Below are 13,913 nucleotides of genomic sequence, written 5' to 3' on the forward strand. Positions count from 1 at the left end.
GATTTTGGATTAATTGCTCTGCTTTCAGAGTCATTTAACGTTGCAGCTGGGAACACTAATAAATCCAATGGAAGTGAGAAATAGGGGTTAAATGATAGCATACCATACAGTCCTTCATTCTGAGAACTTTCTATAGGTTTGCGGTTCATAAATTGCAGTGTTCTGCTGTGAAATAAAAACAGCACATATGACCGAAAAACTGTTGCTTTCCACAGAAATAGATGTTATCCAGCACGCAGTGGGTGACAAAATAGGCTGGCAAAAGTTAAGCAAGGACCGGCTGGGCTGCAAAGATTTTTCAGTGGCTGTGTAATTTGACACTGAAGTCAAGCTGCCGTTACACTGGACCAAGATCTCTTCGTGGCCACCTGCCTTCTATTTCAAGCCACTCTACCCTCTGCAAGCTCTGTGCTCTTTTAACCATCTCTTCATTTTCTTTGCTCTGTCTCTTGCTCCTTGTCGCTGCAGCTGAAATAGCCAGTGGCGGATAATCACACCAATGCCTCCTAAAAGTATTGTTCCATTCCCAAAAATAATTGTTTGGGTAGGATGTGACAGTCCCAAGGCTGTGATTCCCTGACCACATAATGATTAGTCCATCTTGGCGCTGCCTTCCCACAGCAAAATCTGGGTGGATAAAAGGCATTTATTTTTGTTTTGCTCACAATGCACAGAAGGGTAATAGTGTTTCAAGAAAAGGAAATTGCTTGATACATTTCAATAGCTAGTTTCCTTTTAAAAACATTAAGGAAGAAAAAGAGGAAAATCTTGCTTTCCTTCCTGTTTCAAAGCCCCTGATTAAAGGCCTTTTCTAAGTCTCTTTTTGTGGGTAAAGTAAGAGAATTTCCTCCTACAAAGTGCTTGCTCAAAGAAATTGTTCTCTTTAACTTAAATATTGATGGAATGCTTCGGTAAAGAATTCTTATATCGTATCTTTTAATGTGATTATCTAGAATAATAGTAAAGATGTGAGCTTTTATTCCAAACATCTTATTTCTTTTCATGATGTAATTTACTTATATCTTATGTGAGCACATTTTTATGAATTCATCTTAAAAGACTTCCTGTATTCCATTTGGCTGCATTCAACTGGGACCCTAGGGCAACAATGGACTTTTTGGCTGAAATACACTGGAAAATGGTGGATTTTAAACAGAGTGGTTGAATCAAGCATTTGAGAAAAGAAGCTGAAGAAAGGCAAAATGGAACCCTTATGTTTCTTTGTATTTTATAATATTTCCATTCCCACATTATTTTTAGGTGGTCATCACAGTACAGAGGCTCATCCCTATACTGTGGAGGTCAGGACTACCTATGAATGCTGAGATAACTACCTTGCTTTTAAATTAGACCATATTTATGTGTCATCTGTCTGGAGAGGACATCAGCCCCTTGGCATTGCTCCTGCCATGTATCTTATTTCAACATGTCTATTTAAGTAAGATTTTCTTTTTCCATATCCCTCCCTCTGAGCAGTAGAGCATCCTTGCTGGCTTGGGCTGGACAGCTGCTCCTTCTTCCCAGCCATTCAAGAAATTGTACACCTCAAAAACACAGTCGTCATTGCTCCAAGTGCCCTCCTAGAAGGACTGTCCCTTACATGTGGACTCTACTCTGCAATGTGAACTCCACTCTGTCCCTGTGATGGCAGCAGCTCAAACAACGCTCAGTTACGTATAAGGATGCTACTGATGAGCACTGACCTCATTTTTCATTTTTCTTGCATAGCTTTTCAGTTTTTCTATGAAATCCTGTACTTTCAAATGCCCTTCCAGGGGTAAGAGGACAATTTAAGTGTCAGAAGGACTTCCTGCTAAAAGTGAAAGGAGTTTTTGCTTGAAATTTCGTCAGGGATTTGAATTACTTACTAATTTGATGGAACATAAATAATTGTGCCCTTCACAGTGTCACCAGCTCAGTAACGATGACAGAAAAACGCACGCATAAAAATCAATACAGGCTTAGTCGCTACTCAGAGTTCACTTTGTTTCCTCATCTCCAGGCATAATTTTCTAGAATCTTTATGTCACATCAAGCTTAGTTTTACATGGGCAACAGTATAAAGTTCTCCTAGCTGGAAGGAAAACCAGAGGTCCTGTATAGTGTTGGGATCAATGATAAGCTTTGGGGCTTGTCTCGCATCCTCCCGCTGAACAGAGCGTTCCCATCGCGCCGCTGCTCCCGAACTCCCGCATCCGCCCTCGCAGAGCATTGTAAAGGCACACGAACGACGAGGAGGATCTTTTCAGAGCTGTCAGCTGCCTGTTGCTGATTTTAAAATTGCATTCGGTTCTGCTCTCTGCCAAGGATTTGTCACACCTCCCTCCAGCCAGGGGCCTGCTGCTCTCGTGCTGCGGTCCGACAGGAGCCTCGCTGCTGTGGGGATGGAGCACGGGCAGTGTGGTGCATGTTTTCTGATGCCAGTGTGCTTCTGGCTTTCTGCTGAAACCACTGGGGACGTATTTCAGCTCTTGAGATGCTGTTCTCATTGTGCAAGCTGGTAGAAAAGCCCCCAGCTCTGCTGGTGCTGCTGGGATGGAGCACCCCAGGTGAGGACAGGATGTTGAGTAAGGACACACACCCTGATCATGGTGCTACAAAGCTGCCTGTGTTTTGCTGCCTGCGTGCTCAGCTGGGTGCTCTGAGCCCTTCCCTGCTCCCCACCCTTCCTCGTGGTGCTGAGGGGCAGAGCTGCTGCTGTGTGAGGATCCAGGGGGCTCCCAGGCCTCTCTCAGACAGAGCCCCTGTGGGAACCGGAGATGTGAAATACCAGGTTATGTCTTACACTGTTGATTTGCATTAAAATGGCTACAGAGGCTTTTATCTGCCACATGCTCCAGCAGTATCCCAGAGGAGCACCAGCAGGGTGGAGCTGCTAACACACCAACATCGCTTTCTCCCACCTCTGATGTCTTTGACTTGCCCCCTTTGGTACCATTTTGTACATAAGCCTCTTAGAGATGGTTTTCCCTTGTTCTCACCAGCTGCCTGAAAGGTGTTAAAATGAGTCTTCTGATTTCAGCTGTGGAGGAGATGCCTGGTATGCTTTCTCCCAGCCTGGACCCAGGTGCTCTGCTTGGTCCCGTTGCACCACAGGCTTGTGGCAAACCTTTCATGCTGATGGCAAGCACGTTCTGTCATGCTGTCCTGTTCTCCCTCTCTGTCACCAAGAATCTACACGGATCAGCACAAAGTTATTAGTAAAACACAAATAAATTACCACAGCAGAAAAGCTTCTATTTATGTCACAAAAATGGAGCTCTTATTCCCTTCCTTGTCAAAACTGAGCAGTGAAAATCAAAGAGCAGCCAGATCAAAAGCTTAGGTACAAAGTGAATCGATGGCATCTGTTGCTTGTTTGTGAGCCTGGGCTGGGGTGAGGGGTAGAGAGGAGCCTTTGTTTATTTAAAAAAGAGTTTGAAAATATACTTTCTTTTTTCCTCTGCTGTTGTATTATTATAGTGCTTAAACTTAAGCTCAGCACGGAGCAGGGTGTGAGTTTGAACCTCACTCAAGGTGGGCAAGAGGTGTTCGGGCAGCTTGGTGGTGACTGCTGCTGAGGAGACCCTACCAAAATATAGCAGAAACACAATTGCTTTAACAAGAAAAAAGAAGAAAGAATAAATATGTTGCACATCTCTCCAGCTGTCCTAGGCAAAAGGCAGTGAATAACCTGTTAAAATAAATCAGCACTAAAAGGAAGCGATCCAGACAGTGTTAGTTACCCTGTGGATCTATCACACCAGAAGGTATCATAACAAGAAAACAATATTAGCAGCATGACAGGTTTCTTCTTTTGTTTTCAACTTCAACCATAATGCCACCTGACAAGCTGTTTGCATTCTGCACCAAATATCAGGGAAAAAAGGCAGGGAAGAGGGGTGAGGGTAAGATCTGCTGCCGTGGGACCTTGGCTTTTAAAGTGAAACTTCCAAGAAAGCAGAAACCCGATTTGGAACAACGAAGACCATCAAAGGAAGAGCAGTGTGATGTGAGAAGGAAATGTGGAGGAGTGTTTTGGTTTTTTTTCCTTGGGGAGGATCTGGATATATTCTTTTGTTTTCTGATCTGTTCTTGTGTTCACAGTCAGAGTGGCCATGTGAAAAGGGCCAGGACACGGCTACTGTGGAGCAGAGGCGAGGAGGAGGGAAGTGGGAAATGAAGATGAGAGCAGAGGTGATAAGTTCACACCTTTATGTAGGGCAGCTCTGCGCATAGCAGCAGGGGTCTGTATTATTTAGAGGAATAAATGATGGAAGTGTTAGAAATCTCTGGTCCTTCACCTGTCTGCTCCGTGGAAAGCAGTGCTGATCATGGCTGAGCACAGACCAGAAAGCTGACATGTAATTAATACATTGCATGGAAAAACTAAGTCAAACTAACATAAAGAATATCATACCAAGAAGTACTCTGAAGTTAAGATGTGGCTGAATGTAGGCTGGTGATGAATGAGAACAAAGCACCTGCAGGGAGGAGGAGTTTAATGCTTTGCTGGTGGGTTTTGAGGATATTTGCTGAAGAAAGAGATGCTGATGCCAGAAAAGGTGCAGTTCTGCTCTGGCTGCACTGGAGCAGACATGTGCAGCACACACTTTGGTGCTGCTGCCTCACTTCGCCCTGCCAGTGCCAGGGCTCAGCTTGATTTGGGATCCTCTCCCTCTCCAAACTTGTCATCTCAGTTCCTCATCTCCAGTCACTGCTGCCTATTCTGCGTTTTTTAGTCTCCATGTCCCTTGCAGCCTGCTGTAACTCTGCCTTGGGTTAGATTTTGTGAAACCTGGAGGAGTCTCACTCCAGTCCAGAGTTTGGCTGCTATGCTAAAGCCTTGCATTAGCAGTATGTAAGCATTAAAGATCTTTTTATATTTCCTTGAAGACTCAAGATCCCTCCCCCACAGCTAAAACCTTTTCCTGTTGAGCTGTTTCTACTTATAACTGTGTTATAAGAGAAGGAGTGAGAAAAGTTAAGCCCGTGGCTGACACCTGGCATGGAAATGTTCACGTTGGTTTCTTTTTTCATAGGAGACTTGCCTTTGTTTCTTTCCTCTCAGTCTTTGTACCACCCCACTTGTCTGGGGTTAAATGAGACTGCATCTCTCTTAGTAAGGAGTGTGTTATTATCTCATTCCCTTCCTCCCAGCAATGCTTTGCTTTATGTGTCCTTATGCTTCTTTGCATTGTTCAGCAGATGCTCTAGCCTTAAAAAAAAAAAAAATAGAATTGAGAGTAATAGTCACACAATAAGCAGCAAGAATTACACTGTGTACAGAGGACCATCAGAAACTGCTCTTCATGCTGAATTTACACAGCAAGTACTTATTTGAAGATCTTTTCAGTTAAAATAAAGTATATCATCTGTAATTTTATCTTGAACATCTCCACAGCAAGTCTGGTCCTTGTCTTTGGTGTGTAGCCTTCTTTATCTTGGAAGTTCTGGCTCAGTGGGTGTGTGGCATGGTGTCCTTTGGATTATTTCTGTGTGTTTGTTTTTTAAATGTTTGAATGCAGAAGCTTTAGAATGACTTGGCTCATTCTGAAAATGAAATTGGCAGTAACATTGTTTAACAAATTTGGGAGACTTTCAAAGCTCTTCATATTGGTATTGCAAATTTCAGTTATTCAAAGTGTAGCTGGGTAACGTTTCCACCTATCAGGCATTGCACATACATTAATTTTGGAAATAAGCTCATTTTAAGATATTGTTTTCAATGCAGCCAAGTTCCTGTTTTCTTACAGAAAAGCACGATGAAAGTCCAAAGCATTCCATGAGATATAAATGGACTTGGCATGTAGCTATTTTCTTCTGATCTCCAATCCAAGTTCCTGTTGGATTTGAAGGGAGGTTTGATCACAGATAGCTGCGATGCTGTTTACCTGACTATCTCAAGAACCCTCTTATTCCACGGTGATTCAGTTAAAATTCAGGGCTATCTTCTTCCAGCATTTCAGAGAATTTATTTTTAGCAACTCAGTCCTTGAAGTCAAAACATTCAACTGATAGCTCTTGCAACGTAGTATTTGTTGGCATGGGCTTCTGAAAACTACAGTAGCTGGTGGGTATCTACCACCAGTATTGGTTTCAAGATGTGATTTTTCCTCTGCTGTGAAAACTGTTGTGCACAGCTCAGTATTTGTTCACATGCAGTGATGCTTTAACAAGTCTAGAGTGTAAATAGGTCAGCTCCTTAAAGCGTGCCTGCAGTTTCTGTGACTTTGGGTTGGTTGTACAAAAAATGGCCCTTGGTCCTATGCAAAAAACTGGGGAGATTCACCAGCCCAAGAAATATACTGGGCACTACTGGCTGATGATATAGAACTGAAGAAAATAAAGAGTGTTTCTTGTCTAGTAAGCAAAAGTAGTGTTGAAAGACTACACCTGATCTTGTTGAAACAGGTACATGGCTATCCAGATATTATCTTTAGTCCTGAGTTTTTGTCTTCTGTTCCTATAGCTAAATTAGCTGAAAAGGGTTTCCATGTGTCACAGAAATATATGTTTCCTTCTGCATTAGTGTAAAATAAAAACTCAAATGTAAGTTTTCCTGTTGGTTTGCAGACAAATGTGGAACCAGAATATGCATTGCTTTTAAGTAAGACCAAAATGTGTACAGGAACATCGTATCAGAAGATCAAATTTGTTACAAGATGACTGTTAATTGCATTTTGTGATTGTCAGAGTTAAAGCACTACGTTGTCCCTTTATGCTGCAGAACGCTCAGTAGTTTAAATATCACATTGTCTTAATTGTCAACAATGCATATGTGGCACTTGGCTAATTTTTCCTTGGGAAGTATTAGAGTAAACACTTGTTTATGAGCCTTGGTGCTGCCAATGTCGACTCGCCGGTTGTTAACTGCCAATTAAATTGGCTGTACAGATCAGGGCAGCAGCTCCGTGGTGTTCCTGGTGCTGCTCCTTTCCAGGCTGCCCAGCGTGGTGGTGGTGGGTGCAGCAGTGCTGCTCTCAGGGGGCTGCTCTGCAGTTCGAGCCTCTGTGGTTAGGGTCAGACTCAGTGGCTCTGATTTCCTGCTTGTTTTTTCTTCTGCACTCTGGGCTGATGGAGCAGGACAGGGAGCAGCAGAGACCGTGCAGGTGCAGGCCCTGCTTTGGCTCACAAGTGAGTTTTGCAGGATTCATTGTGCTGTTCACAGGTTATTTGCAGGTGAACACAGATGTTATCACTGATGTGTTTTATTGCTTTTGTCTGCCAGTTCTTTTCTTTGTACCTGTCAACAAACGCTGGATTGTTTTTGTTGGTTATTTTTAATTCTCCTCACATAGAAGGTACTGTGGTTCCCAGCCTCATCTGACTTCTTCCCCCCATAAACTCCTCACCCTGCCCAGTTTGTTCCCAGCTGTCTGGGCAAAACCCCTACCTGTCTTTAACGGAGGAAAGGAAATAGGAGCTGTTCATGTAAGGCAGTGACAAAAGTGGATATTTTTTCCAACTTTGTTCTTTACAGTTTAGTAGGAATGCTATATGTACATGCATACACATATGTATGTATGTGTGAATAACATATTTCTACCATGTTCAGTGAACGCTGGCTTAGAGATGATTCATGAGTGATTTAAGGCTGGAATGTTAAGTGAATTAGTTTTCAAATCCCGTTTCAAAACTGTCTCAGCCTCCCAGGAACATAACTTCATGGTATTTGCTGTTTTTATATCGTATGGAAGAAAGAGTCCTGAATTTCTAAGTTACTTTTTCTGTAGGTTGGCATTGAGATGTTTGTGACTCCAGTTCCTAAAGCTGCATCATGCATCTAGGTGGAGGAGATAGAAATTAATGATCTGTTTTCAAATGTGCTGGGCTATTAAACCGTAATCAATTGATTATCATCTATTTTAAAAGTCATGTTAATCCAATTATAGGTGTTTTTTATTTTAATCTTTGGAACTCATTAACAAAAACCTACAGCGTTGCTTGTAGTCATGAAAAATGAGAGTACACCCTGTCCTACTTAAAACTGTGCTTTAGTAAAGCTACTTTTTCCTCAAGAAATGTTCTTTCTCGTAGCTATGAGTTTCCAAATGCGTAGTAAAAAAAATCTACCTAATTGATAACTAAAATTTAATCATAGTCGGATACTTCCAGTTTGCATTCCAATAAGGTATTTCTCTGTCTAAATAAGCTTCCTTTGGTTGATTATTCATATTGTAGTTCAGAATGTTTAAAAATGAAAGACAGAGTTGGATGAAATGTAGACTACTTAATACAGTGTGTATTTAATATAAAAGCCATGCATTATTCATTTTTGCAATTTGAATAACTTTGAATTTAGCATCCCTGTTCTTCATCTTTTCCTTTGATGAACAATTAATTATTAAAATATAATATTGTCAGCATATGGCACAAAAATCCTTGAAAGTATAAAACGAGCCTCGTTCTCCTGTCACCCTTTGATAACGGGATACTCTGTATTCTCAGTTTTTTGGTCAAAGTTTGTCCAGCATCTCAAATGTTTCCATCATTCTAAATAAAAAGGTTATGCAAGTTAAAAATAGCTAAATTATTAATTACAACTGCAGCATTATTTCATACATTTTCCAATAAACAAGGATGCAGGGGGAAGGCTCTTTTCAAAATGTGCCTGTACCTTTCCCGTCTGTTTCATTTACAGTCATTGGCTGTTACTGCAAAAAGGGTGTTTGCACGTTCCAGTACTTTTGGATTCACAGCACCCACTCTGTGCTCAGCTTCCATTGAGAGAGCTCCTTAAATACAAAACACCTCATTTTGCTGTGAAGCTACATCTGTGCTGAAGTTTGAAATCAAATCCTCTGACTGAGTTTGCAATTTTTCAAACCATTTTTTCCTGTATAAAAATAAACCAATGAATTTTTAATTGGAAATGAAATTAAATGCGACCTTTTGCTGTGATTATGATTTCTTGATTAGTTCTGTTTGAACTTTGGCCAATCATGTGTATTTTACTATTTGTTACCTGAACACACTTTTTTCTGAAGGTATGCTGTGAAGAGATGCGTTGTTCTTTGCTTGCTTCTTTTTTGCATGTGCAGCAGTTGTTGATATCTGCTTGCATTAGAGGGAAAGAAAAGGTTAATGAAGTGGTGTACTTTTTTCACAGAATTACTCATATTTTGGAACAGTGAGAACTGCAAAAACTTTACAGACCTGTTGACAATTAGTGGGAGAATGGAAGATCATGGAAACACAGAATGGCTTGGGTTGGAAGGGAGCTCAAAGATCATCCAGTTCCAACCCTCCTGCCATGGGCAGAGTTGCCACCCACTAAACCAAGCACTAGATCAGGTCAGCTGCCCAGCAGGACTGACGAGGTAGAAAGTTGCTGCTACCTGAATGCAGTTTTTTGTTTGAGGCACTAAGAATATGTGAGGGATAGAGATGTATAAGAGAGCCTCAGGTGTCAGTATGCCCTGAGGAAGTGAACACCTTTGCACAGATTGAGAGTGAGTCAACATAAAGTGTGGAGGATAAATGCACAGGGATGGCAAGGAAATTGTCTTGCCTGCAGCTGTTCCCTCCTTTCATTTATTTATTTATCTTCACATTGTTAAATACCACCAGCTTGCTACCTTTACTGGAAGGAGCTCATCCTTCAGCCTGCTGGACTCCAGCAAAGAGTTTCTTGGTTAGGGGGAAGAGCATTTTTGCCTCTGAAATGTTCTTATGGTGTTGTGCTGACTGCTTCCAGTCTTGATTGCAAGGAGTGGGAGCACTGCAGCCCAGCTTCATCCCAGTAGGGCTTTGACATGCCTTCACTGCCATCAAGCTGAAGAGCAATTCACTGAGTGCTGAAACCACTGAATACAGTGTCATTTCAATGCTTGCACAGAGCACAGAGATAGCAAAGGCATTTCACACCTGCACACATTCTGAATAGGAGCATATAGGATTGCCTAGTGTTCTGGATGCTCTTTTAATAACCAACACATCAGCTCTTACAGAGTGCTCCTGATAGGGTGTTTCCACCTTTCATTACACACAGATGATGAAATCCGTTGTTGCCCTTACACTTTTCTAGGCTGCCTATCAATGTGACGTCTGTTTTAAAGACATGTTAAAAAATAAAAAAAAATAATCATAAAAAGAAGCGTAATTTTGCTTGTCAAACTCCCCCACAGAGAAAGAGACCTTCCTGGATCCCTTTGTGCTGAGAGACCTGCTGCCGACGTCGCTGGGGAGTTACTACCGCTACGCAGGTTCCCTGACCACTCCTCCATGCAGCGAGATCGTGGAGTGGATCGTTTTCCGGAAGCCTGTTCCCATTTCTTACCATCAGGTGTGTTCAGTTCATCAGTGTCATCTCTTAGAATCCTACTTGGTTGAAAGGGACCTCTGAAGACCACTGATTCCAACCTGCTGCTATAAGCAGGTCCCTGATTTAGCCTCTCCAATGTGGTGTTTTCAAACCCAGTGTTTTAAAACCAAAAAAATTCTGTTGACAGAATGGGAAGTGTTGGTGAATTATTATTTTTTTTTTGTAATATTGTTTCTGAACAAGAGCCATCAGTCTTAGGAAGACAGCATAACATGAAACCTAGTTTCCTGTCAGTGATTTATTTGGTATTGTTTTTGTTAAGATTAAACTAAGCTATGGTGTAAATATTTACATGGTGTTCCTTTTTATTCTTTTTAATTCAAACTTTCTTTTCAAAGTAAAGTGAGTGATTTCAGTTCTCAGATTTAGTAATTCGAACTAATTACATTAGGAAAGACATGTTTCCATTAATTCTCCATGCTTAACTGTTTTTGCAGCACAGTGAAACTGCCATTATGTACTTAGAGAACTGGTGCACAGATCTTTAAAATTAGCACATAGCAGCTTGTAATGCAGATAGACCCCATGTCTCGGATTTGCCTGGAGAATGCTCCCAGTAAAGCAATGGATAAATATAGTCAAATGTTTACCAGTTAAGCATATTTCCGATGTTTTAAGATTGTTGTCCTTAGAAAGCTGTCCTGCTAAAGTTAGTCTTTCATTCATCTAGCCTGAGCCACTGAAAACAAAGATTTTCAACACACTAATCCTGTAAAACATAAGCAAGTGGTTCAGTGAGTGGTGATGACTGAATGATGTTGGGTCTCAGAGATTCCAAAAGGGTGGAAGGTGGTTGCTGTGCCCCTGATCCGGGCTAGTCTTCGTATTTCCTACATCTTATTGCTTCTCCTGTGGACCCGGTCACTCTTTTTTGAAGTGCCATGTTCAAAACAGGTCTCAGTGCTTCAGCTGGGTATCGCGAGACATGCAGATTCATGTGCTGAGCCGCCCGTGCTGGCATTACTATGCCTTTTGCACAACAGCATGATGTTGATGGTAGCCAACAGGAACCCTTTTCCTAAATGCCTTCTCCAGAGCTCTCTCTAGCAGTGCTGCTGGGTGAGCACCATGTGGTCATGCAGGCAGCGATTCTGGCCAAAGCGTGGGACTTTCTGCACGTTGAATCAGACCCTTTGTCTTTTTCAGGCAGTTTCTCTGATTGTCAGGATCATTCTGAATTCTGTCCTTGCCTGCAGGGTACTTGCAATCCCTTGTAGCTTTTCACTACATCACTAACTTTACTGTTTATTATCGGGTGGCCATGAGGCCTGATCCGCACTCTGTTTTATACCCTGTGTATGCCCCTGTGTACAAGTCGGGTGGGTCATGCACTTTTTTCTTCTTGTTCTGATTTAGCAAATGCAAATAAGCTGTTAAATGCTGGCAACCCCTACCGTGGTATAAAGGTACTTTATCCTGGCATCATTTCTTTCCTATGCTGTACAATAGTAACTCTGCCAAGAAAAGCCTTTAAAATTTGGCGTTGTTCTGCTTTATGCATGTGTGTGTGTGGCTGAAGGACTGGGTATTCTGTGTGGAGACAGGCTTTCATTGAACTACAACACACGTGGAATAAATAATAACAATCTCCCCCTTGGCAGCTCTGGGGATGGGTGTATTTTAAGAGCCTGCCACTCTGCCATTGCTATGATTATTATTTGTTCCTCTAACAGAAACGGTGCAGTATAATCCATTGCCACAGTTTAACCTTCTTTATCACAAACCCCATGAAATAGTCTGTAATCCCAGAGGAGGAAAGTGATATTGTTTAAGCTTTGTTGCTGTTCCAATTAAATCCTTGCTTGTGTGCAAACTATCTTGCTGTAAAAAGGACAGTTCTGAAGTGGTCCATTTGTAGAGGCTTCTCTGTTATATTCTCGGTGCTCCATCATCATCATCTCTCCCGATAATTAGACAACAAAAGAGGACAAGCCGTGTCACCCTGCAGATGCATTGTAAAGCTAAGTGCATTCAGTGACCCAAAGCACAGCATTATCTCTCATAATGCATACCTCGGAGTATCTCATTGTGCTTATAACAGTTTTAGTATTTTTAATTACCATTTTTATATCTAGCCCTTAGAACACTGTGCCATCAGGCTTTAATGGTTTGTAATTACATGACTTGGAATTTTATATCAGGTTTCCGTGTATCTACAACACTCTTATAACAGCTTTTGATTTCTTCTTCTGAACAGGAGCTCTTATACTCCTTGAAGAGCATGAGTGTAGCTCCTTGACTGTAGATCTTTTCTTTATTTTTTCCCTGGCAGCTATAGATCAATTAATTTCTCATTTGTGGTAGATAATATTTTTATAGTGAAAATGAAGTTGAAATGACTTATATATACTTCAACACATAAAAAGGGGAAGGTTAAAAATCATATTTGAACTGGCAGTTGTTAAAATGCAATTATACCTCCCCAAGGTAACATGGCAGAAGAAAATATTTTAAAAGTTCTCATTGAAAGTTTAAAAATTCAATTAATGTCATGGAAGTGTAAGCCTAGAGCCTTGACTTGACGAGGAACGGTTGCTATGCAGTTCATGAACTTTTACTGAGTAACTTAAAGACCTGTTAGTTGCCTTTGTCAGAACTGGTTCTCCAGCATGGAGTAGAAATCATAGGCAAATGTTTATGGAGTTACAGTCAGTGTGTCTTTGGAAGGTCATATAGGAGCATGGGGCTTAGCAAGATCATCTATTTTCTTTCTTAAGACAAAAGTGTAAGATAACGGCCCTCTTAACCTCTCCTTTTAACCCATCTATCAACGATCTTGAGTACTTTGTACTAATAATTAGCACAGAGATTTCAAGATTCTTTTGACATCTTTCTCTTAAGAGTCAGAGAGAAAATTACAGCAGAGAGCTTGGGAATATGACATTCATCTCAGATGCAGAAGTACAGTCCAAACCCCACCATCAGTTCAGGCACTGGAAGCTTGAAGCAGTACCCGGGTCCCCTGCCTGAGATGGAGCTGGCCACCAGCTGTCACCTCCCTGCTGGCTGCCCACTCTCCCTGTGCTTTGGGCTCCCTGCTTGTACTGTAAGAGCAGTTGTCCTCAAGGGGAAGTTGCTGCTGACAATGTACAAGGATGTGCTGTTACCTTTGAATTGACTGCCCATTGTGAGGCTCATTTCCCTTGTATTGCATGTTGGTGCACAGCTTCCAACTCAGGAGCACTGAGGTCCATCCTTTCTCCCTCCTGTTGACCATGCTCTACTCACGGAGGTATTCCTATATATTTCCCCATTAGCCAGCCCAGCGTGCATCCTCTCTCCATGGAGACTGACTTTTGAAATGAAAAGTGTGAAAATTGACTCTACTTGCCTGTAGGGGTTGGAGAAGTTTCACAGATTTCAGCCCAGTAACAAGGATCATCCAGCCCAGCAGAACTGGCCAGCTGGACAGCAGTAGCAGAAAGGAGTTTCTGTTTACTGTTTTGAAGGGAAATTAAATATCGGCAGTGAGCTCCTCTTGGTTCAGTGGAGTATCCCAGTTCTGTTACACTGTCCTTTGATTATTTTTATCAGCACCATCAGCTGAGGCTGCCATGATAATTTTTCCCACTTAGAAGTTTCAAGACTCTTAGGCTCTATTCCATAC

The 13,913-nt window shown here is 41.7% G+C and overlaps 1 protein-coding gene across 1 annotated transcript in view; it reads left to right on the plus strand.

Annotated features, from left to right (window-relative positions):
• PTPRG (protein tyrosine phosphatase receptor type G) overlaps nucleotides 1-13,913 on the plus strand; it is a 375,335-nt gene that overhangs the window by 270,790 nt on the left and 90,632 nt on the right. Inside the window, exon 7 of the mRNA XM_065749431.1 lies at nucleotides 10,110-10,267. Within this exon, the coding sequence (XP_065605503.1) occupies nucleotides 10,110-10,267 (158 nt within the window). The remainder of the gene's footprint in view (nucleotides 1-10,109; nucleotides 10,268-13,913) is intronic.

The sequence above is a fragment of the Cyrtonyx montezumae genome, unplaced genomic scaffold, assembly GCF_038088225.1.
Source record: "Cyrtonyx montezumae isolate F1298 unplaced genomic scaffold, pur_monq_1.0 scaffold_6, whole genome shotgun sequence".
Taxonomy (NCBI): domain Eukaryota; kingdom Metazoa; phylum Chordata; class Aves; order Galliformes; family Odontophoridae; genus Cyrtonyx; species Cyrtonyx montezumae.